General features: G+C 37.7%; 1 protein-coding gene across 3 annotated transcripts; it reads left to right on the plus strand.

Annotated features, from left to right (window-relative positions):
* Window positions 1-77: 77 nt before the first annotated feature.
* On the plus strand, window positions 78-25,734 carry CDC7 (cell division cycle 7). Of its 3 annotated transcripts, none has more exons than XM_060090106.1 (12): window positions 78-176; window positions 882-1,073; window positions 9,262-9,345; window positions 11,411-11,546; window positions 15,097-15,190; window positions 15,276-15,418; window positions 16,345-16,597; window positions 17,219-17,314; window positions 18,073-18,251; window positions 19,077-19,159; window positions 21,689-21,838; window positions 23,759-25,734. In XM_060090106.1, the coding sequence occupies exons 2-12, from the start codon at window positions 962-964 to the stop codon at window positions 24,151-24,153; spliced, it is 1,725 nt and encodes a 574-aa protein (XP_059946089.1). In that variant the 5' UTR covers window positions 78-176; window positions 882-961; the 3' UTR covers window positions 24,154-25,734. The 3 variants fall into 3 exon arrangements, with proteins under 3 accessions (XP_059946089.1, XP_059946091.1, XP_059946090.1); XM_060090107.1 differs by lacking the exon at window positions 78-176 and adding an exon at window positions 186-460; XM_060090108.1 differs by lacking the exon at window positions 17,219-17,314.

A 25,734-nucleotide genomic window follows, 5' to 3' on the forward strand; every position in this document is an offset into this window, starting at 1 on the left:
CAAGCGCCCAGTAGCAGATAACGCGGCGCACAGGGATTTACAGTGCGCATGAGCAATTAGAAGCAGCAAGACGGGAAGTGTTGCGCAGGCGCGTTTGGCAGACTCGCTAGGTGGACGCTCTCGGAGGCGGCGACCCAGGCATTTGGGGAGCCAGAGGAGTCGTATTCCTTTAAACCGTGAGTTTCCGACGGTTTGCTCCATGGCGCGGGATTGTGACGGATTAGAAACGAATTCTGGATTGTGACTTCGGTCTCTTCGCGGCGCAGTTACCTCCCTACCCCCACCCCCACCCCCCACTTCGGATCCCGCTGACCTGCGGCGGGAAAGTCGTGCGCCTGCGCACTAAGCATCCCGTTCGGTCTGGAGTCTGAGGGAAGAAGGTCCTTCCCCGCGGAGCTCGCAATCCGCGCTCGCCGAAGGATCCCATTCATTCCCCCTTCTCTTCCTCCGCCCGGCACTGGTAAGCCATGTCGTGTATCAGTTCTCCGCCAGCTTGCGTGGGGCCTTGGACAAGCCGCCTGGCGCTCTCTTTCAACAGTCAAACGATCTCCTCCTCCAAGCCCTCCTCTCAGGTGGAACCGCTCTCCCCACTAAGGCCTCTCCCCCACGCATTCGCTGCCTCTGCAGTTCCCACCGCCGCCCTTGCCCCTGAAGGCGGCTGCCAGGGAGACTCCTCTGTTAGGCACATTTCCCTTCGGCCCCCTGCCGGTGTTTCTGGGAGGTGAAAGTGAAGCCCATGGAATCCTTAGAAATGGCTCACGGTTTTCCTTCCTTCGGGGATTTGGACATATGGTGCGTTTTTAATTGTTTGCCCCTTTGGGGACAGTAGCATTTTTTAGTGCTTAGTTCACTGAGTGATTTAAACTTCTCATCTTCTCCAGTTTGCCGAGTGTCACAGCTGCTTTGCTCCCCCTGTGGACATGACCCCTTAGCTGGCGTTTTGCGCCGCAGTCGCTTTGCGATGGAGGCTTCTTTGGGGATTCAGATGCAGGAGCCAAAGGCTTTTTCTCCTCGTGGCCGGTTTCTGGCGGATGGCTCATTAAAAAAACATGAGCAGAATTTTAAACTACCAGGTATGTGTTCATTGCCAAAGATGTACAGGCAACAATTCTGTAATTTCGATTATTTAAAAACAAACAACAAAAAACACGTCCTGAATCTTAAAGTGAGTTGTATGTTTATATAGGAGCATTTTACGAATCAGTGAAGCTTCATAAGATCTAGATTTAGGATTGGATTGCATTTTAGAAGGAGGATTGTAGTCCAACCATGTCATTTCACAGATGAAGTTGCTACAGTCTAATATTAGTCGTTGTCTAAGAACACAAAGTTTGTTGATACCCAAACTAGAATTTCTCTTCCAGACCTGTGTTCTTCTAATCACCATATTGCATTAAGCTTGAATTTAGAAATCGGCATTGGAGGGACTTTAACTTACATCTTCAAAGGCAAAATTAGTTGACAAAAGTAAAGGAAATGTTTGTAGCAGTAATGAAGGACTGTATCTCAGTGTACATCATGAAGTGTTGCTTCACCCTTACCCAGACCTTGAAATGAGAAGGAGAGGGTCAAACAGTGCCTGATCTTGTACACCGTAACATGCACCTTCATTCCTGCAGTGTGCCTGGGACATAGCAGGCATTTAATAAACATTGGTTAAATAGGAGTTCCAACTGACTGTTGTTTTTTTTTTTCTTTTCTTAAAATGTAGCTAAATGTTCTTTTCTGTCTTTGTCTTAAGGATATTTAGTGCTTTTTCAAAAATATTAATTTTGACCTTTCATCCATGATATATACTTATACACTACAAAATAGACTTTAACTCGACCCTAGAAGAATATGACATCCCATACTTTTGCTTTCTGACTAAGGGTAAACTGATCTTTGATGTTAAAATGAGTACCATTCCTGATATCCCTATTTGATGAAAGCCACTATTATTCCAGTTAAAGTTTCTATGCTTAAAACTTTAGAGTTATCTTTGACTTGTGCTTTGTAACTGCTCCCCTCATCCAGTCACCCAATTTTATCGTACTTCTTTTTAGTATGTATAGTGTTGCCTCTTCCCATTCCCACTTTCACCACATTAATTCATTCCCTTACACTTTGCTCCTGAATTACAACGAAGTTTCTTACTTAAACTGCCTGCTTTCACTTCTTTTTTCATCCTCCAGTTCATTTTGTACACTGCCACTAGAATAATCTTAAAATGCCACTTTCATCCAGTTTCATGGATGCTTTCCCTCTTGCCTTCCATTTTTCTTGCAATTACCTGTTTTTCATGGTTCACCTTTCCCTATGTCATCAGACACGTAATACAATAACAGTCATTATATTATTATTATTCTTGTATTGTTTAGCACTCTGTGTATTCTGTCTCTTCAGTTATACTATAAGGTCCTTGAAGGCAGTATCTTGTATAGCTCCTGATGTACATTGTGCATTAGGCAGAGTGTATGAATGAATGAATCTGACTTGGCTCTAGCATACGTTCAGGTAAAAACTACTATTCTAATACTCTTCTGAAAACCTGCTAGGAAATGAAGAGTGGTGTGAATTTTATTCCAAAATTCCAAAGTTTGGTGGCTTTTATATGTAACAGGACATTGAACATTATAAACAGTACCTTTGATAATTTATAAAACATGCTGAAATTTTATTCATATGGTTCTTTTTTATTTGACCCTTAATAAAAGCTAAGATTATATCAAAAACATAACTTGAGTAAGGAGTAAAGCTGATGAAGTCCAGGCACATAACTGTCTCATGATCTAATGTGATTTACTCTCCTTTGATGTAATAACTTTTGAATGGTGGGATTTTTATATATCTTTGTATTCCCAGAGCCTAACAGTCTTCAGCACATAGTAGGTGCCTGAAAATATTAGGTTGAATGATTAGATATCATTCACCCAAAGGATATAAAGTAAAATTTTTAGTACAATGCCTGCATAGTATGACCCTTTGTTTTGGGATATTTGTCAGCTTTTTATAACTTTTTTTCTGATAAAAATTATACATGCTTATTGAAGAAAATACAGAAAGTCAAAGTAAGAAAATATCCCACTGTACAGATATTGCTACTGTTGACATTTTGTTATATTCCTTTGGTCTTCCTGTGCATACAGAGATACATTTCTTAAAAAACTGAATTAGGGGGCTTCCCTGGTGGCACAGTGGTTGAGAGTCCGCCTGCCGATGCAGGGGACACAGGTTCGTGCCCCGGTCCGGGAAGATCCCACATGCCACGGAGCAGCTGGGCCTGTGAGCCATGGCCGCTGAGCCTACGCATCCAGAGCCTGTGCTCCGCAACGGGAGTGAGTGGCCTGTGTACTGCAAAATAAATAAATAAATAAATAAAATTTTAAAAATTAAGAAAACTGAATTAGGATCACAGCCAACTTATTTCTGATCTCCATTTTTAACTTAGCAATATATATCTTGAACATTTCTTAATGTAATTAAATACTCTGCGCTTGGACTGCCTAATGTTCCACTGCATGGTATCATATAATTTATTTAATTGCCTTTTCTTATTGAACCTTTAGATTGTTTTCCTTTTTTTCCTATTAAGAAAAATGCTGCAGTGAGCAAAGTACCTGGCAAAGTATTAGCTCAAATATTTATTGTTTCATTCTTTCAGCAGGCTTTTGTTTTTTAAGTATCTACCATATGCCAAGTTTGGTAAGTGATAAAGATCTTTTCAGTGAAAGAATGAAGTATAAACTGTATATATACTGAATGTCTCCTCCATACTGTTGAACTGTACTGGGAGGCTTGCTTTCATTGTGTTATATGGATGCTTTTAGCCTACGATTCTAAAGTGGGTTATAGGTAACGTCCTGGTTTGCCTGAGACAGATCCATTTTATGCCTGTTGTCACAGTGTAATTATTAGTGCCCCCTTTCACTCTGAAGACTCTCCCAGTTTGGGCTAAATTATATGATCTCCCTAGTTATAGAAAGCATTATTTTAGGCAGTACATGAAACCCCAGAATAAACATGACATATATTCCTGGAGGTCAATTTTACTCCATGGTAAGTAATTGAAAACATTTCATTTGTATGATGAATATTTCTTAAATGTCTATGTCTGTTATATGCAGGCACCTTTCTAGGTGCTAGGAATAAATCTGTTCGTAAAACAGACAAAAATCAGTGCCCTCAATCTAGTGGATAGAGATAGAAAATGAATAAATAGTATGTTCAAAAGTGATTAGTGCTGTGAAGAAAATGTAGAGGGGAAGGGGAGATAGGAGGTATTGGGAGAGGAGATTGTGATTTTAGTAAGTGTAATTGGTTGGAGAAGGCTTCAGTGTGGTAACATTTGAACTAGGACTTGAAGGTGGTGAAGGAGTGAACTGTGCGTGTATCTGGGGAAGAGCATTCCAGACAGAGGAATCAGCAAGTACGAAGGCCCTAAGCTGGGAGTGTGCCTAGCATTTAGAAATAGCTAAGAGTGGAAGTGGGAGAGTGATGGGAGTGAAGTCGAAGAGAGGGGTGAGGAAAGGAGGTAGTTCTTTGGCTTTTATGTGGAACAAGATGAGGGTGAAAGCAGGGAGTATAGTTAAGGATGCTGTTGCTATAGCCAACTTGGATATATTATGTAGCAGAAAGAAAATTCGCTTAAAATTTCAAAACAGAAGCGTAGACCTTCATAATATTTAATGAAGACCTAAATAATATTTTAGTTTGTGGACTTTTCAGGGTCTTTCCCCAGTCCTCACAGTATATATTCATTGGTCTCTGCCTTTAGTAGTATTTTCTAGCTTTTGATATGAGTACTCTCTTTCACTGTCTACTTTCATCTCCCAATTCATAATCTGGGGATTTTTGATTCACTTTGGTTGTCAGGAAATTTTTCTGTTGTTCAGAAACATCAAAGTTGTTCTGCAGTGACAGGAAACCTTAATATAAACATAGTTTGAGTTTTGTAGAGATATGTAAGTGCATAGTAAGTGAGTGGTGGTGTGGAAGCACATTGAGCTTGTGTAGTCATTCACATGGCCTTGCATTACAGTATTTTCTTACTACTTATATTTTCTTCCTGGTTATTTCTAACAGTTAACCAGCATCTCTACTACTAACTGCCAGCTCATGTTTATGCAAAGGGATGTTCCAAAATGTGGAACTCGTAGGAAAAGCATAGAATACTGTAGTTGGAAGGTAAAGTTCATCTAATCCAGTTCCTTTGTTTTAAAGGTTAAAAACCTGAACACTAATGTGGTTTAATTATAGGAGTTGAATCCAGACTCTTTAGATTTCAGGCTTTTTTCTATATCGGCACTGTCCAATAGAACTTTATGCACTAACAGAAATGTTTGTATGTTGTCACATGTGGCTAATGTGACTGAGGAAGTTGATTTTTAATTTAATTTTAATTTAAATAGCCACATGAAACTATATCATCCTACTACAAAGCTTTTGGTGTAATTAATCATGTATATACAACAAAGCATGCACACAAACACTTCAATACATTTAGTAATAAAAAGACCACAAATGGTTCTTAAAATATTTTGTCATACCTAAACACCATTAATTGTAAGATACACCATTATTTTATGTACTGCTCAGAAATACTGCCAGTTATACTGTGGCAGTGCTTTCCTTAACACCTAGAATTTTTTTTTATAGTTATTGGAAGAGTTCTTTTAGATGTAATTAGACAAATAATTGTTTATCTCTGGGACATACATGAAATGAAAAATAAACATTTCAGATCTGTCTCTTCTGAATCACTTTTTATACTCAGACTTGTTGATATCCTGTTTTTTTCCCCTCATAATATTGTTCTCATACATTAGTTTTTGTTTTTTTGGCTGCATTAGGTCTTCATTGCAGTGCGCAGGCTTCTCACGGCGGTGGCTTCTCTTGTTGCAGAGCACAGGCTGTAGGCGCGTGGGCTTCAGTAGTTGCAGCATGCGGGCTCAATAGTTGTGGCTCACAGGCTCTAGAGCGCAGGCTTAGTAGTTGTGGAGCACGGGCTTAGCTGCTCCACAGCATGTGGGATCTTCCTGGACCAGGGCTCGAACCCATGTCCCCTGCATTGGCAGGCGGATTCTTAACCACTGCGCCACCAGGGAAGTCCCTGTTCCCAAACATTAGTGATGCAGAATTTCTTCGAAGAATTCATTAAAAAAAAAAAAGCCATTGTTAATGAGTTCTTAAGAACAGCCCAGTTATGTGGAGCTGGCCTACGTTTGATTTCTACTTCACCACCTCTACTATTCCTCCCTATAGCCATTTGGCTCTTAAGGATTAAATGTTAATGCTCCTCTGTGATTTCTTGAATTTTCTTCAGGTCATTGACACCTCTTGTATAAGTTTTGATGCTGGCCAGCAACAGTTGTAAGTTGCATCCCAATTTCAGAGTCAAAATTGTGTCTTAGAATCAAAGAAATGTAATAACAAATTGAATAATCATTGTAGTGCCTTTTCATGATGCCTTTCCTATGACACTGGAATTTGAAGCTGGTTGGACTTGACACTCATTAGGAATGATTGTAATTGACTGTGGCAACTATTACTGCTAGAAAGCCAGCTTTCCCCTCAGGCCTTGGTTTTGTTTTCCAGAGAGAAGTAGTGCGGTAGCTGACGGTGAAGTGATTGCTTTTGTCTTTGGCTTCACTCTATTGTAACTTGTAAACTTTTGCTTTTTTCTTTTTTCCTACAGCTGTCTCTGAACAACCATGATGATAGTAAGAATTCATTCATTCAACAAACATGCCAGGCAGTTTTCTAAGAGCTGAGTGCATTGTGGTGAATTATACCGACAGGGAGCCTGTACTGGTGGAGCTTATATTCTAGTGGGAGGAGGCAGACAGCAAACAAATAAATAAACAGGATAATTTTATAGTGAACAAGAACTCCAAAGACAATAAACAGGATAATGTGGATAATGGGAGGAGCGCGAATTTAACTAGCGATGTCAGAGGAAACTGTGACAATTGAGCCAGCCATACGAAGTTATAAGGGAAGAGGATTTCAAGCAGAGGGAATAGTAAGAGCAAAAGCCCTAAAGAAATAATGTTAATAATAGTAACCACAACAATAAGAATCACCAGTATAATTTCATATTTACAGTGTGTCAGGCATTGTGTTAGAAGCTGCCCTTGTGTTATGTATATTATTTCATTTAATCCTCACAGTATTTCAGCGCCATGGGTACTCTTATGCCCCCTTTTCTATAGATGGGGAAATTAAGGCTTACAGAGGATAAGCTGTGTGCTCTAGGAAGGTCATACCGGCTGGGTAATAGTGGAGCCAGCATTTTGATTTAGGCCTCTCATCTCCAAAACTGGTTCACAGGATTACTGTTATATTGCCTGTTATATTGAAATCCATGAAGCTTCTCCAGTTCACCTGCAAGGTAGATGGGAAGGTGAGGGTAATTTAAGTAAGTTCTTCCCATTACCTTAGATGGAGTGATATAGTGGAAAGGCTACTGGATTAGGTCTTCTTGGCCTCTTATTTAATCTCCACCGCTTAGTATTCTTAGTATTCTTCACCTCAGATTTATCCTCCACTTGTCATCTTCCTGCTTAAAAACTTTACATGGCCTTCCTTTGCATCCTCTGCCTTTCCTTCCTCAGCCACATTGAATTTTATTATCTCTCCTACTCTCCCCTCCCTCCACAATAACCCATGCCTTTTTCCTTTTCCATGTCTTTGCATACATAGTAGTTCCTTCCTAAAATGCCTTCTTGCACTTTCTCTACTTGGTGAATGCTTCAAAACACAGGTTAACAGTCACCTGAAGCTTCCTGGCACCTTCAGGAGTGTTCATTCCCCTCCCTCCTTCTACCTAGTAATGTTCCTTCCTAAAATGCCTTCTTGCACTTTCTCTACTTGGTGAATGCTTCAAAACACAGGTTAACAGTCACCTGAAGCTTCCTGGCACCTTCAGGAGTGTTCATTCTCCTCCCTCCTTCTACCTAGTAATATGTGCATTCCTCTAACATTACAGTTAAAATCTTGTATTAAAAGTGAGCTTTTAATATCTGTCTCTTCCACTAGGCCAAGCTCCTAGAGAACAGGGGCTTCCACCACCTTTGTTCATTTGTATTTTTAATATGCCAGTTGCTGGGCATTTTTAAAAACAGTGTTTGTTAAATGAGTGAGTCTATAAACTTACCAGCAGTACCTCTGTGAAAGTGGACAAGTGATTTAATTTCCCTGAATATGGATTCCTTCTCTGAAAGATCAGGATAATTATTTCTGTTCTCCCAATATCACAGTGCTATTATGTAAATCTGAAAAGATAATATGTGTGAAGTTGCTTTGAAAATGCCTAAAACTGTTGCATGATGCAGAGTGTTATTATAACTTTAAAAGTAGCTGATGCTTGGCCTAGATATTGTAATAAAACCTGAGGACTCTTAAGTATGTAGTTCTTTTTTGTATCCAGTAGTTTATCACATTTTGTATTATTGCCTCTGAATTTTAACCATGCAGGTTTTTGTAAAGAGCTTATATTTATTTAAAAGTAATGATTTTTCTGCTGTCAAGATATAGGATACTACTGGTAATTGGGACAATTTTTTTTTTTTTTTTTTTTGTGGTATGTGGGCCTCTCACTGTTCTGGCCTCTCCCGTTGAGGAGCACAGGCTCCGGACGCGCAGGCTCAGTGGCCATGGCTCACGGGCCCAGCCGCTCCGCTGCATGTGGGATCTTCCCGGACTGGGGCACGAACCCGCGTCCCCTGCATCGGCAGGCTGACTCTCAACCACTGTGCCACCAGGGAAGCCCTGGGACAATTTTTAAAGAATTTTTTTTTTAACATTCTTGAGACCTTTAGTAGACCTTCTTTCTAGAGTATACTGTGAATATTCAATATGTAAAACTTTTCCAAGCCTGTAAGATTTTGTATCTTTGAGGGATAGAAACAGTTTTCAAGAAGATTGCATTGTGTCCTTGACATGCCATCTAGTGATGGCAGCACAAATTGTTTAGTTATTTTTTAAATTTAGCCTCTTCATTGTGTTGTACTCTATGCAGTGACAATGTATCTACATGTTAGTATGTAATTTCAGAGTAGCAGCAATTGGGTGTGAGTGATTCAGTTACTTTGCAGTTTTGTCTCTTCAGGAGGTGTGTGAGTTAGAGCAACTTGATGGGGTTTTAGTCTTATCATGAGTTTAAGGTTTATTATAGATATTTTTATTTGTAATGTAAATTACTTATGTTTTAGAAATTATTTTATTGAGATTTTTCAACCTAAGTAATTAATTGTACCTAAATTCTTTTTTCCTTGATAGGTGTTAAGAAAGATATTCAGAAGCTTTACGAAGCTGTACCACAGCTTGGTAATGTGTTTAAGATTAAGGACAAAATTGGAGAAGGTAATCTGGAGATATACTTCATTATCTTTATAAGCTTTTTTTCCTCCTGTTTTCCTTTGTATAATCTTGATTTTCATTATTATTTCTTATTAGAAAAATACCCCTTTTAAAAATACTAAGACCTTGGTTATATTACTAATTATTAGCTTTTCTTTTTTCCTTGGAAAGAATCTAAGAATAAATAAATATTTACAATAAAATGAACAGTCCTATTTTAACCTTTATAATTTTATACTATTAAAAGTATTTCTGGGGGCTTTCCTGGTGGCGCAGTGGTTGAGAATCTGCCTGCCAATGCAGGGGACACAGGTTCGAGCCCTGGTCTGGGAAGATCCCACGTGCCGCAGAGCAACTAGGCCGGTGAGCCGCAACTACTGAGCCTGCACGTCTGGAGCCTGTGCGCAACAGGAGAGGCCGCGACAGTGAGAGGCCCGCGTACCGCGATGAAGAGTGGCCCCCGCTCGCCACAACTAGAGAAAGCCCTCGCACAGAAACGAAGACCCAACACAGCCAAAAATAAATAAATAAATTAATTAATTAATTTTTTTTAAAAAAAGGCAGATGCTTGCTTTAAAAAAAGTATTGCTATATTAATAATATATTATTAATGATAATTATTAAAAATAAAAAGTTTAAGATTTAAGTGGGGGGATTTGATCAGGGAAAGCTGAATCTTTTTTCTCTTTCTCCATTGCGTTTAGGTGGAATTGTATGTTGAACAATGGCAATTTTTCATGGCAAAATGATAAAAATAAAGTGGTACAATATTTATAGGATAGTCAGTATTTACGTAAATACCATTGAGAGACTGGCAATCATATTGATTGAATGAAGGGTGAATTTGGCAGACAGATGTGAAGGGATTGAGAAGATAAAGATAATAGAACTTTTTTTTTTTTTTTTTTTTTTTTTTTTTTCCTTTTGCGGTATGCGGGCCTCTCACTGCTGTGGCCTCCCCCGTCGCGGAGCACAGGCTCCGGACGCGCAGGCTCCGGACGCGCAGGCTCAGCGGCCATGGCCCACGGGCCCAGCCGCTCCGCGGCATATGGGATCCTCCCAGACCGGGGCACGAACCCGTATCCCCTGCATCGGCAGGCGGACTCTCAACCACTTGCGCCACCAGGGAGGCCCGATAATAGAACTTTTTAGTGACTATACTGAGAAATAGTAAATAAAAATTTAACAGTAAAAAAAAAACCCCCAAAAACAACAAAACTTCCATTTATTCATTGCTTGCTTTTCACAATGGAAAGTGTGAGATGAGAAAAGGCTGAATCAGCAAGGGCAGAGAGATTAGAAGATGAGATGATTTGGGATGTAAGAAGCAAATCTTTACATTTTTTTTTCTTACCTTTTTTTGAACACTGACTTAGTGTTCAAAAACTTTGTTCTGGAAAACTGGTGTCCTCATAACAAATAGCTAACTATTCCTGGAGAGAGGGAAGAGTGGAGTGTGATCTAAGGCTAATAAGTTTGAAAACTATAGCATGTATAGCTCCCTTTTGGTTATTTATGATGTACTTCAGTACATTAAAGGTCTAGAAATAATCTATCAATTTGCTTTAACTCAGTATTTCTCAGATTTAACTGATCACCACATCTTATATTTTTTTCTGTTTAGTTTCATGGTGAATTTAAAAGTTTAAAAAAACTTTTTAAAATAAAAAATGTAGTTTCCTTTTCCCCCTAAGACTGTTATCATTTTTACTTCTAACAGAACTGAATCCAAGTCTTAAGAAAGTAATTTCCAATGATAATATTGTAGAAAGATACTTGGTAGATTGGGTCATACCATGGAAATATTTTATGCTAACTCAGTTAAACAGATTTACTGTATAGCTTTGCAGAATCCTAAAGATGTGAGGACAGTTAAGAATGTATTAAAAATTGAAAATAAGTTATATTTACAAATGTGTTTGCTTTTTGTATTCAGTGTCATTAAAATATTGATGACAGATTATGATAATTTTATGGGTTCCAAACAGTTTTTAAGAACTATTTTAGCATTGTCTCATAAACATTTTTAAAAACCAAATATTGAAAAATCTAATAAATTGTTTTACAGGCACTTTCAGCTCTGTGTATTTGGCCACAACACAGTTAAAAGTAGGACCTGAAGAGACAATTGCTCTGAAACACTTAATTCCAACAAGTCATCCTGTAAGAATTGCAGCTGAGCTTCAGTGCCTAACAGTGGCTGGGTAGGCAATTTAAAGATATTTTTAATTGAACTGCTGTATATAATTTTTAAGATTTTTAAGTAGATATCTAATAGGGATGATGAGATTGTTGATTAAACATATTCTTCAGTCAGGTGTTTGCAGTTTGCTAGCACTTTTCCGCTAATCTTGGAATGGCTAGTTAAGTTTATATTAATTTTTAAAGTGGATTTCTCCTGAGGCTCAGCTTGACTTCCTGTTCTCTTACCACTTCTTTTTCTAATCTTCCTGCCAAATCATAAACCTTGGCTTTCATGGTGTAGATATTTTTAAAAATATGGGGAACTCATATTTCACATCTCCCCAGATATTGACAGCCTCATCTCATATTTTATTTTGAACAACAGAATCCTCTGGCATGTCTTCCTGTTTGGTTTCTCTCTGCTAGGTCATTCCTGTCAACATAGAGACGTGATGTAGTGTCTCTTATCCTCCCTGTACCACCATCCCCTTTCCAGCTACTCCAACATTTCTTTGCTTCCCTTCATGGCCAGACTTCTCAAAAATTACCTGCACAGACTGTTTTCACTTCCACACCTGCCTTTTGCCACACACACACAGTGAGGCTGCTGTCCTCTATGCTAAACGGAAACTACTTGAGAGGCAACCATGACTTTATTTTGCCGGTTCCTTTTTCTGTTCACACGAACTCCTGGCAGTGTTTAACATAATTGATTTGAACCATTGTCTTTTGACTTCTGTACTACCATATACTCCTTGATTTCTTCCTGCTTTATTTGGGCCGGTTCTTCCTCTTCCACCTGACACCTAAATGTTGGAGTTCCTCAGTGCTTGATCCTGGGCTTTCTTTCTCTAGACTTCTTTAGGTGGTATCATGTATTCCACGTGGCTTTAAATATATAGTAATGATTCCCATAAGTGTATATCTAACCTCAGACCTCTTAACTGCATACTTGTATATATCTACCTGACGATTTGATATTTCCATTTGGGTACCTAATAAACACCTCAAACCTAACATGCCAAAAACTAAATTTTAATCCACCTTCATCTGCCCCCAAAATTACCTATTGCAACAATCTGTTTTCATCTACCCATCTCAGCAAATGGTACCACAGTCTACCTAGTTACTCAAGCCAGAAACCTAGTAATCACACTCAATTTCTCCATTTCTCTCCTAGTCCACTCCATCACCATGTCCTGGCAATTCTGCCTCCAAAATATATCTAAAATCTCATCCATATCTTTGTCTTCTCAACTGCTATCTCAGTCCAAGTCTAGATTACTACAATAGCCTGCTTCTTCTCTTCCTCTCTTAATCCCATAGTCACAAAACAGCCAGAGTGATCCTTAAAATATAAAAATATGTATGTATGTAATATAAATTGGATACTATTACTTCCACTACTTAACAATTCTTCAGTGGTTTCCCAATGTTCTTGGGAAAAAAATCCAGCTTTATCCCATGCCAGTCTTTCCACCTCCTTCACTGTGCTCTGTTTTCTTTAGCTCCTCAAATTTGTGTCAAGAGCTTTCTCACTTCAGGGCCACTACCCATACTTCTTCCCTATCCAGGAAGACCCCTCCCAGTCCTTGCATGCTGACTCCTCATCTTTCTGCTCTGAGCAAGAATGGTACCACTTCAAAGAGGCCTTCTCTGAATTAGATTCTATTTTTTATTGTCACAGCACCTTTTGATATCTTTCAAAACCCTTACCATAATTTGTCATTATTTGTTACCTGGTTTATTATCCATATTGCCCACTATTTAGGAAAGTCCATGAGGGCAGAAATCATGTTAATTTTAATTCACCTTCTCACCCTTAATGTCAAAATCATGTTAATTTTAATTCACCTTCTCATCCTTAATGTCTAACATAGTGTCTGTCAAGTAACAGTGCCCACTAAATATCTACTGAATGAATAAACACGCCTATTAATTTGTTTTACCCCTCTGTTTATTATAGAAGACAAGAGAATAAGATGGCTTCTATAAGGCATGATTACATAATACCTTCTAGTCCCCTGAATAAGATTATTCCTTTTGCCACACTTTAAATAACTCCCTCTACCACTTTTTCTTTCCTTGTTGTTCAAAAATGTGCATGCTAAAAAAAGTCTACCTGATCCTGCTTCCTTTCTAGCTCCCATACTCGTTTCTATTCTTTGACAGATATTTCAGGAAAATTGTCTTTATGTTCTGTTTCCATTATATACTATTTTCCCTCCTTAAATCCTGTTTGGCCTCTTCCTTTCCACTTAAACTGCATTCTGAAAATTAGTTAATTCCTTTTTGCCAGTTAATTCCTCTTTGCCAGACTGAAAGCCTTCCCTCAGTCCTTATTCTAATTGACCTCCTTGTTGATCACCCCTTCCTTGAAAACTCCTCACTTGCGGATGTCCCTATCTGGGCTTTCTGCTCCTCCTTATTTTGCCCTCCAACATGAGACTTTTCCAAGGCTCAGTTTTCTCTTCTCTAATAATTTCACAGCTTTAGGTATCATTTATCTATAATATTGTCACTGGCTTACACTTGACTTCTCACTTAAGATATAGTCTTGTATCTAGATATCTCTATCAGAATGATGAGGTTTTGGTTTTTGATGCTTCTTTTCCTGTTTTCTCTACATATTTTGTTGGTATCCATGTTGTTTTACTTACTCAGTCTCAAAACTCTGAAAATCCAGTTTACCCTATTTTATTCACCTTTCTCTGAGGTAGTATAGTATAATGGTTAAGAGTCTAGGTCTGGAGCACACTGCCTGGATTCAAATTCTGGCTCCATGACCTACTAGTTGAGTTACCTTGGGGAAGTTCCTTAGCCTGTCTGTCCCTCAGTTTCCTTGTATGTTAAAAAAAAGGGGGGGGGTAGGAAATAACGGCACCATCCTTATAGGGTTGTTGTGAAAATTAAGTGAATTTGTTGATAGGTGTGAAGTGCTTAGATCAGAGCTTGGCATGTAGTGAATGTTCAATAAATATTAGCTATTACTAATTTTTACTTGATTTATTTATTACTGTTACCATCTTATCTGCTACTAAGTCTTGTTAATTCATATTTATTATTCATCTTTTCCTTCCCATTCTGTCACCTCCCCAATTAAAACTATAATTATCTCGTTTTGAATTATAACCTCATAACTGGTACCGTGTTTGTTTAAAAAAAAAAAAAACCTTTATCTTGTATAAGTCAGTTAAATGAGTAATCTCTCCTATATGGTGATGGTTTTTTTTTTTTTTTTTTTTTTTTTGCTGTACGCGGGCCTCTCACTGCTGTGGCCTCTCCCGTTGCGGAGCACAGGCTCCGGACACACAGGCTCCGCGGCCATGGCTCGCGGGCCCAGCCGCTCCGCGGCATGTGGGATCTTCCGGGATCGGGGCACGAACCCGTGTCCCCTGCATCGGCAGGCGGACTCTCAACCACTGCGCCACCAGGGAAGCCCGGTGATGGTTTTAAGTTAGTTTTCTGGCATTATTTATGCATTGCTAAAGTTGCATTTTTTAAAAAACTGCATAAAGTTTCAGTTCATTTGACCTTTCTTCTGAAGTTCATTGTGCATTTTTCCACTAGGGGGCAAGACAATGTCATGGGAGTTAAATACTGCTTTAGGAAAAATGATCATGTGGTTATTGCTATGCCATATCTGGAACATGAGTCCTTTTTGGTAGGTTTTAATATTTCTTGAATTTTTATTAGCTAAATATTTCACTGAAAACAATCTTATAACCTTATTCATAACTTTATTTTAGGACATTTTGAATTCTCTTTCTTTTCAAGAAGTACGGGAATATATGTTTAATCTGTTCAAAGCTTTGAAACGCATTCATCAGTTTGGTATTGTTCACCGTGATGTTAAGCCCAGCAATTTTTTATATAATAGGCGCTTGAGAAAGTAAGTATGGAAAGTTACCAGCAAATACTTATACTTGACTGAACCTATGCTGTGGGGTCCATCTCTTAGATGCAGAGCATCCTGCAACAGCCACACACATCTTTTTCTGTTTCAGATTTTCACTGTGGTTGAGGAAGGGAAATACCCTCAAGGAGAAAAAAAATTGTATTAGTAAAACAGTGTACATCATGAGGTGTACCATGGCTCAGTGGAAATAGCTAAGAGACTTAGAAAGGGTCTAGTTTTTTGTTTGTTTGTTTGTTTGTTTAACCTTATACATTAATCTGTGTGCTTCATCTTTCTTTCCTAGTAAATGAGGGGATTGGACCACATGATAGCCAATTTCTTGTTTCAACACTAATGTTTTGTTTTTTGAATATTTTTTATGCTGATTATGTACATAGAGGCATTGTAAGCTGAAAACTTAAAAACTGCTGTTTATATAATGGCTCATATTGAGTATAATAAGGATAATAGAAACATAACTTCTTTTCTTGGGCTTTTGTATTCCTGACTTTTAATTTTTTCTTTAATTAATCAGATTTTTAAACCATGGTTTTAATTTATTTTTCTTTTAAACTTGTTTAATTAAAAATTATCTGCTATGATGCCATCTCTGCCACCATCAGAGGACAAAGGATTGTGTTTACATCCTGCATTCCTTGTTGCCTTGTCTGCACAAGCCATTGGAAGAAGGGGAGAAAAGATGTTTTCTTGTGTGGGATACGTCTTTCCTTAATTTTCAGTAGTTAGCTATTAAATCCTTACCTTGTCTGTAAAACTTACTTTTCTTTTTTCAAGAATGTTATAAATCCTTAATTTATCCCCCAAAGAATACAGTTTCTGTGTGAATATGGTTTGAGCATATTATGATATTAACTAAGCTTTGTTACAGAGAAGTAAAAGTGCTTACTTTTGTTTCATAGGTATGCCTTGGTAGACTTTGGTTTGGCCCAAGGAACCCATGATACTAAAATAGAGCTTCTCAAATTTGTCCAGTCTGAAGCTCAGCAGGAAAGCTGTTCACAAAATAAATCCTACGTAATCACCGGAAACAAAATTTCATTGAGCGGCCCAGCAGCACCTAAGGAGCTGGATCAGCAGCCTACCACAAAAACTGCAGTTAAAAGGCCCAACCCAAATGCACAGATTCAGATTAAACAAGGAAAAGATGGAAAGGTTCTACCTGTTTTATTTCTTAAGTATTAATATGGTTTTAGAAATGTACTCCATTCAACAGAGGGAATTATAATTCTAGGATAACGCAACAAAAAAACAATGTTGTTTACACGTGTTATATATTCAATTGATTAGATTTCACTAAGATTTACAATGGATTGTTTTATGATTTCAAAACTGAAAATTTTGCTTGGTAGATTTATACTGTCTTTGTCATTATAATTGCATTATATAACAAAAACGGAAAATAATAAATTTTCCCTGCATGTTATAAAGTTCATATTAATTATCCTTTTTAAAAGAAAGCATTAGTTATAGGGGAAAAATTCTGAAGTGTCTATCTCCATTTTAGCTGCACAGCAAAATGTAACATCCATGCAGGTGGTTTTATAATTTTTTAGTTATATATATTTGTGGACTATGATAACATTGTATGAGGGTTAAGAGTTCTGTCTAGACTGTTTTCTCCTTTCACAGAAGTGTTTTGGTGCCTGAGAATGACTTGGATGCAGCTGTTTTTGTTTTATGTCTCTTAACTCTTTCAAAACTATGGCAGAGTACAGCTGGCAGAAAGTGTTACAGATATAATCCTTATTTTCCTTGTTTTTGTTGGTATTGTAGGAGGGATCTGTAGGCCTTTCTTTCCAGCGCTCTGTTTTTGGAGAAAGAAATTTCAATATACACAGCTCCATTTCACATGAGAGCCCTGCAGTGAAAGTAAGTAATGTAGCTTAATAGTGCAATCATCAGTCAGTTGTACACTGGAGAGAATTTGGGGAATGGCTAGCTTTTATTATCAGTAAGTTTTTAAGAGTTTTGCTTTAGCAGAAGGTATTACTGCTTCGAGCATCTAGTCAGTGCTTTCATTTTCTCCAGTTCTGAACTTTTCTTTTGGAATTTTTTGTCATTTTTGATTAGCTGACTATTGTTGCTCTTTCTCTAAAGGAACATTCAGAAAGTTAAGTACTTTTCTCTCATTGGCTGGAACGTGAGCTCCCAACAACTAACACATTTCTGACACACAGTTGATAGCGTAAAGATGTTTGTAAAATTTACAAAATTATCATCAATGTTAAGTGGTTTTAAATTGACGTATGATATCCTGTAGCAGCTAGATAGCATGAGGAACAAATTAAAACTGATTTTAGCCAATGTAATTGTGCAGTTTACAGTTCTGAAATGGAGTTAGACACTAGAATGTAATTGTTTTATAACATTTCAGGAAAAGTTCTAATAAAGTGTAATTCAAATATTCACGAAACTAGGAATGGTTAGTAAATTTTTAATATGTTTATTCAACACAGTAACCTAAAAAGACCTTAAATATTTTGATAGACGAGTGTTTATTTACAATCCAACAGCACATTCAGCAGTTTTGAAAGTTATGCTTCCCCTATTGCTTTTTGCTCTACTAGCATCTCAAAGGCATCATGTTAAATGCCATGAAAATAGAGAATATGACTTTTCTTTTACAGCTTATGAAGCAGTCAAAGACTGTGGATTTACTATCTAGAAAAGTAGCAACAAAAAAGAAGGCTATTTCTACAAAAGTTATGAATAGTAGTGTGATGAGGAAAACTGCCAGTTCTTGCCCAGCTAACCTGACCTGTGACTGTTATGCAACAGATAAAGTCTGCAGTATTTGCCTTTCAAGGTAATGTGTTTTGATGGTGCTATAAAATCACCAGCATGCTGCCAGACAAGATGAGAAATTGCATTGATTTTGGTGGACAGTTGATTTGAGTGAGTGAAAGGGAACAGTGCAGTTCTGTGAACTGCATAGGCACTAATGCAGATTGGTACCTTGAAGAGCAAATGACAAGTATTGTCATATTTGTTCCCTTGACATGCAAATGCTCTTTGGAAAACATATTTGATTTTACATGCAAATAATTTTGGTAGGGTTAGGGATAGCTCTTATGAAACGTCAGAATTTCATGTTTTACTTGCTGATTTAATCTTGTTTTCTTTCTTTATTCCTGCCTGTGTAGAATAACCTGAACCAAATATTAGAACTCTTCTCTCACTCCCACCTCCAACTCTTTGCCACATAAATTTCTTTCTTCCCTTCAAGACTTTTATAAGCTTTCATGAGCCTTTCCTGATTAACTCAAGTATACAAGTGAAGAAGTATCTCAGAAATTAATCACTCCGAACATAAATAAATTTTTATACCTCAGAGTTCCCATTGTATTCTATTTTTCTGTTATGTTCTTACCATATACTACCTCTTTCTATGCCTGGAAGTTACCTTAAAACCCTTCTGGAATAAGGCCTGGGAACTGGTGTAGGGGGAGAGACCTATAGAAACAAAATCCAGGATTTTCATCACATTGGATTATCATTTGCTTTGTAATAACTTTTATTTATATATATATCAAGGTAGAATTTACTGTGAACTAAATTGATAAATGTTATTTTTTGGTCTTAAATAATTAAACTTTACATAACTAGAAAAATCTTATTTCATCATCATAAGGCGGCAACAGGTTGCACCTAGGGCAGGTACACCAGGATTCAGAGCACCAGAGGTCTTGACAAAGTGCCCCAACCAAACCACAGGTATGTTGCACTAGAAATACAGAACCCAGTTAAATTGGTTGCCGTGAGTGTATCTTATTTTATGATTTTTGTCTACTTATGATTAAATTTGAGCTCTGCTGCTTTTAACTAAGTTATGTAAGTGGTTCTAGCAGTGTGGCATTCCCATTTTTGAGATAGTGCTATTTATGAAAGCTGCTAATCCTAGTGTTTCCTTTTTTTTTTTTTTTTACCCGATAGATTGCATTTTGCTTATCTGTTTACCAGATGATTTTACCAGGAATAATTTTAACATCACCCTTGTGGGGGAAAAAATTGTGTTTAGTAGTATTTGCTAATGTAAGACTTGCAACATTTTATGTTTGTCTAATACCTGAAAATTCTTCTGTGATACACATATGATTGCGTGTTTGATTAAAATTTTTTGTTATTGTGAAAACAATATAATAGCATTAAAGAGATTTTTGAAAAAGAAAAAAGTCTATAGCCTGAAAGAGTTGTCATGGAACATCTTATTGAATAGATGAACCCTGCTGTTCACTTGGATTATGGACCTTACAGAAATGTATTCATTTGTTCTGTGTTTATTCTGTGCTTGCTAATGATATAAAAAATGAATGAAACTCTCTGCTTACACTCTGGTCAGGATATACTCGCAAATATAAAATAACCTGCTAAGTATGGTTATAAAACTTTATACAGAGTATTTTAGGGGTATCTAACCTTATCTGAAGGGATTATGGAAGGAAGTTCATGGAAGATAGAATGTCTGAAAAGGGAATGTAAATTGGAGTGAGGGGTTTGCATGAGCAGAGGAACTCAAGCAATAGCATGGTCATACAGAATCAATAAAAGTTTAGTGTTGCTAGAATGTATGATGAAAGTCAAGGAGTGGTGAGAAATAAACCTGGAAAAAGGTAGACAGTGTCGGATCACAGTTGTTATATGGCTTGGACTGTACCCTGTAGGTTTTGGAAATTTATTCAAGGGAAAGGGATGGTAATAATTGTATTCTAGATGGGTCATTCTGGCAGGTGTGCAGAGAGGACCAGGTCCAGGTGAGAGATGAAGAAAACCTGAACGAGGGCAGTAATAATACAAATGAACAGAAAAGTGAAGAATTGGGGACTTCCCTGGTGGTCCAGTGGTTAAGACTTCACCTTACGGTGCAGGGTGTGCAGGTTCGATCCCTGGTCGGGGAGCTAGGATCCCGCATGCTTCATGGCCAAAAAACCAGAACATAGACCAGAAGCAATAGTGTAACAAATTCAATAAAAACTTTAAAAATGGTCCACATCAAAAAAATCTTTGAAAAGAAAAGCGAAGAATTGAAAAGGCAGAGCTTGATGGATAATTGGATGCAGGATTTGGGAATGAAGTGGTGGGGAAAAGGCATCCAGGATGTTTATCAGACTCCTAGATTGGGAGATTTGAATGGGTACCAGTAACCAAGGGGAGAATAACGAAGTAACTGGTGTACAGGGAAAGATAAAGATGATTGGGGGCATAATTGGTTTGAGATATATGTGGAACATCCAGATAGAGATGTCCAACAGAATAAAAGTAAGTGAAGCACAGGGAAGTCTGGACTGGAAATACAGTTAACTGTCATCATTACTATATAAAAGGTAGTTGAAGCTGTGAAGTGTATGGCCCAATAAGGGAGAGTATATAGGGTAGAAGTTGGAACTCTGGGTAACCTCAACCCTTAAGGCTTAGAGGAAACATTGAAGGAGCAGGCGAAGGTACAAAGGGAACCAAGAAAGACAGATGATGCAGTGGCCAAGGGAGTAGATCCAATAACTTGATGATACTGGGAGTTCAGCCATTAGGAGAGAAGATGTCCCTTAACAGTTTTTTTTTGGCCACACGGCATGTGGGATCTTAGGCATGTGGGATCTTAGTTCCCCGACCAGGGATCAATCCCATGTCCCCTGCAGTAGATGTGCAGAGTCTTAACCACTGGACAGCCAGGGAAGTCCCCCTAAACATTTTTTTTTTAATGAGTTTATTCACATGAGGCTGAGCTGGTCTTCATCATAACTGCCAGAATTCTAGAGATTGATAGTTTCTACAGCAAAAGTTAGGGTAACATCTTGCTGAAGATGAGCTTCTAATGTTTAATGCTTTTCAGTAAAGTGAAGCACTTTCATTACTATGGTGTGTAATTCTTGGGGTACATCCAGATTTTTTCCTACGTAGCTACTTTGGATTTTATTTTGATGTTATAAAATGTGCATTTACTTAGTGATGAGATATCCTTTTAAACTTAGCAACTTTCATGTTGCTCAAGAAAGAAAATATTGTATTTTGCATTATGGATGTTAAACCAGGCATACTTAACCCTGAAATCTTTAAAAGCGCCTGACTGAGGAACTTTAAAAAAAAAATGATGCCTGAGCCCTACTCCAGAACAATTAAATCAGAACCTCTGAGGGGATTGGCCGGGGCATCAGAATTTTTTTAAGGCTCTTAAGAGGATTTGAATATACAGTAAAGGTTGAGAACGACTGATGTAGGAGTAAAATTAAAGTTTGTTTTCTGTTACAGCAATTGACATGTGGTCTGCAGGTGTCATATTCCTTTCTTTGCTTAGTGGACGATATCCATTTTATAAAGCAAGTGATGATTTAACCGCTTTGGCTCAAATTATGACAATTCGTGGATCCAGGGAAACTATCCAGGCTGCTAAAACTTTTGGTAAGCAGTTTTATATTATAGAACAAAACAAATACCTTTGATTATCTCCTACAAATCACTTAATTAATTATTATGAAATTCTCTTTACAAATAAACATATTCATAATGTTCTCTGGTGTTAGATACAAAGTTTCTCAATTGCTTGAAAATTAATTGCATTGTGTAAGAAAATAATTTATCACTTCTCTTCTCTACATGTAATCAGTTTATCTTATCAAGCGCAGAGTACTACACTTTTCCAGTATTTAAAGTTCAACTTTATAATCTTAAACAAAAGAATAAGGAATAAAATCTTACCTCCCTGTAGTTATGGTTTGACTTTATTACATAAATATTTTTCATAATATGTTTTAATTTGTTTATTGTATATTTATTAAGCATCAGGTGCTCTTGGGCCTGCCTTAAATACTCTTAGTCTGTATTAACAAGTAAATAGTTAATTATAATACAGTGTAGTAAGGACTGCAGTAGGGGACATAATAGGATGTATGTTGTTGTCAGGTTCCTTAGGGTTAGAGTAGCTGAGAAGCGAAATGAACAGAATACCTTTATTGATAGAGTAATATTGAAAGCATTTATTGGATGTGGGAAGTCATGTTAGCTACACAAGTTCTTGTACTTCATGTATGGGATATGCAGTGTACCTCATAGGGCACCTGAGAATTATCTCAGCCTTGCTCTTGCCAACAACTTGAACTCAAATGGCCACCTTGTATTTATTCTCCATGCACAATTACAGTCAATACTTTCCAAAGTGGGTGGGTATGATTGAATCAGCATGCCGCCCCAAAATATGGAACACTCCTTTGGGACAAAATTTCAGTCAGCCCACCTCAAAAGTAGCTGGGCTGCCTCTTGCCCAGCCCCAGAATCAGTGGGTCTTAATCAGGGGTGCATATCAGAATTATCTGAGGAACTTCAAGAAATACATATGCCTGTCTCACTCCACCTATTCCTGGAAAATATGATTCAGAGAAGTATGATACCTAGAAAGCGTTGAGACTTGTTAGTTTGAAAAAAACAAGTGATTTTGACCAAGAACTATTTCTGAATAAGAACTACTGCAAAAATGATTGTCCCTCACTTGGGCACCAGTGCCGTGGTCTGATCCACCAGGAAGGCTTAGTGGCGGTTGTGGTTCTGCAGCACAGTCAGACTACGACTTGCACCTTTCTTGAAACTATAATAAGAAAACTTTATCTGAGGGTGATAGGGTGAGATATTACATATACACATGGGAAATGGAACCATGAAGCAAAGCCTTGGAAATTGTATTCTTACATGAGAATGTTTATTTTCAACTGATGGGGAGAACTATCATCTGCTATTGAATAACTTCATAAGAAGTTTATAACATGAAATTTATCAAATGCTAAAACATTTTGTTGAAGAGCTCAAATACAGAATAGCAAAAGTAATAATAGAAACCTTCACAGGATATAACAGAAGCTTAGAATGATCAACTCTGTGAGTGTCAGGCCTCTTAAAGGTAATGCTTGAACTGAGTGGTGCCCTAAGTGGGAGTATTCTGGGCACGGAGTTGGGGGGAGGTGCAGAGCATCCTAATCAAAGACAGGAACCATGTAGTCAGAGGCATGTAGAAGCTTGGAAGGGGGAGAGAGAATGGGAGCTGCAGCTGATTAAAGATTACAAAAGAATATAATGAAGCTGGAGACTTTGATAGAGTCAAGTGAGTCCTTTACTTATTAAGTCACTGCTTTCTACTTACTATCTTTCACTTTATGATTTGACCTTCAACTATGTAAGGTAAAACACAACTTAAATATAGCACGTGATGTTCTATCTCATATTCAGTGTAAATATATCCAAAAAGCATGCAGTTGGACTTGCATGTTTCTCATGGGAGAGACTTCTGATATATTCAAATAATAAAAAATATGTATATTTTTTCTCTTTTAGGCAAATCAATATTGTGTAGCAAAGAAATTCCAGCACAAGACTTGAGAAAACTCTGTGAGAAGCTCAGAGGTGTAAATTCTAACACTCCTAAATTAACAAGTGATATACAAGAGCTCACTTCTCAAGACCCAACTTTTTCAGAGAAGATGGACCATAAAGCTGCTCACCTCATACAAATACCTAAAGCACAACACTCAGGGAATTCATTGTATAAAGAGGACAGTAATGGCTGTGGGGGTAATTTTGATGAGTCTCCTACCAATCTAGAAGGCTGGGATGAGGTACCTGATGCAGCTTACAACCTGCTTGATAAACTCCTAGATCTAAATCCGGCTTCAAGAATAACAGCAGAAGAAGCTTTGTTGCATCCATTTTTCAAAGATATGAGCTTATGATTATTGTTCTTTAAAGTTTGCTATTGTGTATTGTGAGGTGAGGTGAAAAAGAGTTATTTGTAATAGCCATAAATTCTTGATTGGAGACCCGGGCAGGGTGAATAATTTGTTTAAAAATTTTAGTATTTGCTCTCCTGGCAGATTCTAAAATATGGATTAAGATTACTTAAGATGACTAGGATAGTTCTTAGACTAACAAAATGATCTTTGAGTTAGATCTACCCGAGTAGGATCAGATCTTTCATTTCCCTAATTACTTGTCACTGCCACATGCAGAAATAAGAGCAGTTTTAGCCTAGTACATAGGGGTTCAAGGTACGAGTCTTAAAATTAAGGGTTGTGACAGGGATTAAATGAGTCAAAAGACTTAGTTTACTGGTTTCTTTGAACTATTTGTACTTTTGGAAAATTCCTCCTGGTGCTGGTACTCTAACCATTCTGTAGGTAAAGAAGATAATTTCCTTTTCTAGAAGCATATATTATACCTTTTATGAACACTAAAACAATGAGAAAATATTGGAGGGATATTACTTGAAATTGAATTTAATTTATTCATTTTTTTAAAGTACTTTGTGGGGCTTCCCGGGTGGCGCAGTGGTTGAGAGTCCGCCTGCCGATGCAGGGGACACGGGTTCGTGCCCCGGTCCGGGAAGATCCCACATGCCGCGGAGCGGCTGGGCCCATGAGCCACGGCCACTGAGCCTGCGCGTCCGGAGCCTGTGCTCCGCAACGGGAGAGGCCACAACAGTGAGAGGCCCGTGTACCGCAAAAAAAAAAAAAAAAAAAAAAAGGATTTTATGAAAGCATTTTTTGTGTGAACTGCCATGTTTTTCTTAATGGTTTCTCTTGATTTTTTCTGCCTTCTCTACCCCCACCTAACACATTCTCCTTGGAAATTTTATGATACTTTCCACAAAGTTTCTGGGTGCTTTGTTAACTATTGCCTGTGTTCACAGTTGAGAAATTAAAATAATGTGTTCACTGGTTGATAAAGGGAAGCTGCAGGACTAAGGTAAAGATTGATAGTCCAAAATGCTTTTCTTTTTCTCTGAATGTGTATGGTTTTTTCATACCATCTTAGATATGATTAGGTAGCTGCTAAAAGGAAAAGTGAACACAGAATTGAGAATATTATTGGAGATGTTTCCTCTGCCTAGAGCCATTCTATATCCTGTTTTGACCAAGTTGGTCCTGCTCAGAGAAGGATGCTTACTAGAGTCTTGGGGTAGGTTGGGAAGAGTTCTAATGAAGTAGGCAATGTAGAAAAGGAACTAAGATAGAGGTTTATGTATTACGACATTTCAAAATGATATATATATCAATGACAGCATATCAAATTTACTATGGGAAATAAGTCTGCGAGTGTGGGTCTGCTAAGTTTCCCACTTAGTAGTCATAGAGGTATAATACAGCTAAGAAAGATACAACATTCTTTTTGTTGTTTTGAGCACTGAAGTTAGTATGTCTTATCTATACTCCGTTTGGCAAGTATTATATATATATACCATTACCATTGATCTGCTATCTTCTCATGCTGTAATCTTTTTTTTAAAAAACTTGAATGTTCTTAAATTGGTATGT

The sequence above is a fragment of the Mesoplodon densirostris genome, chromosome 2 (genome assembly GCF_025265405.1).
Source record: "Mesoplodon densirostris isolate mMesDen1 chromosome 2, mMesDen1 primary haplotype, whole genome shotgun sequence".
Classification (NCBI taxonomy): Eukaryota; Metazoa; Chordata; class Mammalia; order Artiodactyla; family Ziphiidae; genus Mesoplodon; species Mesoplodon densirostris.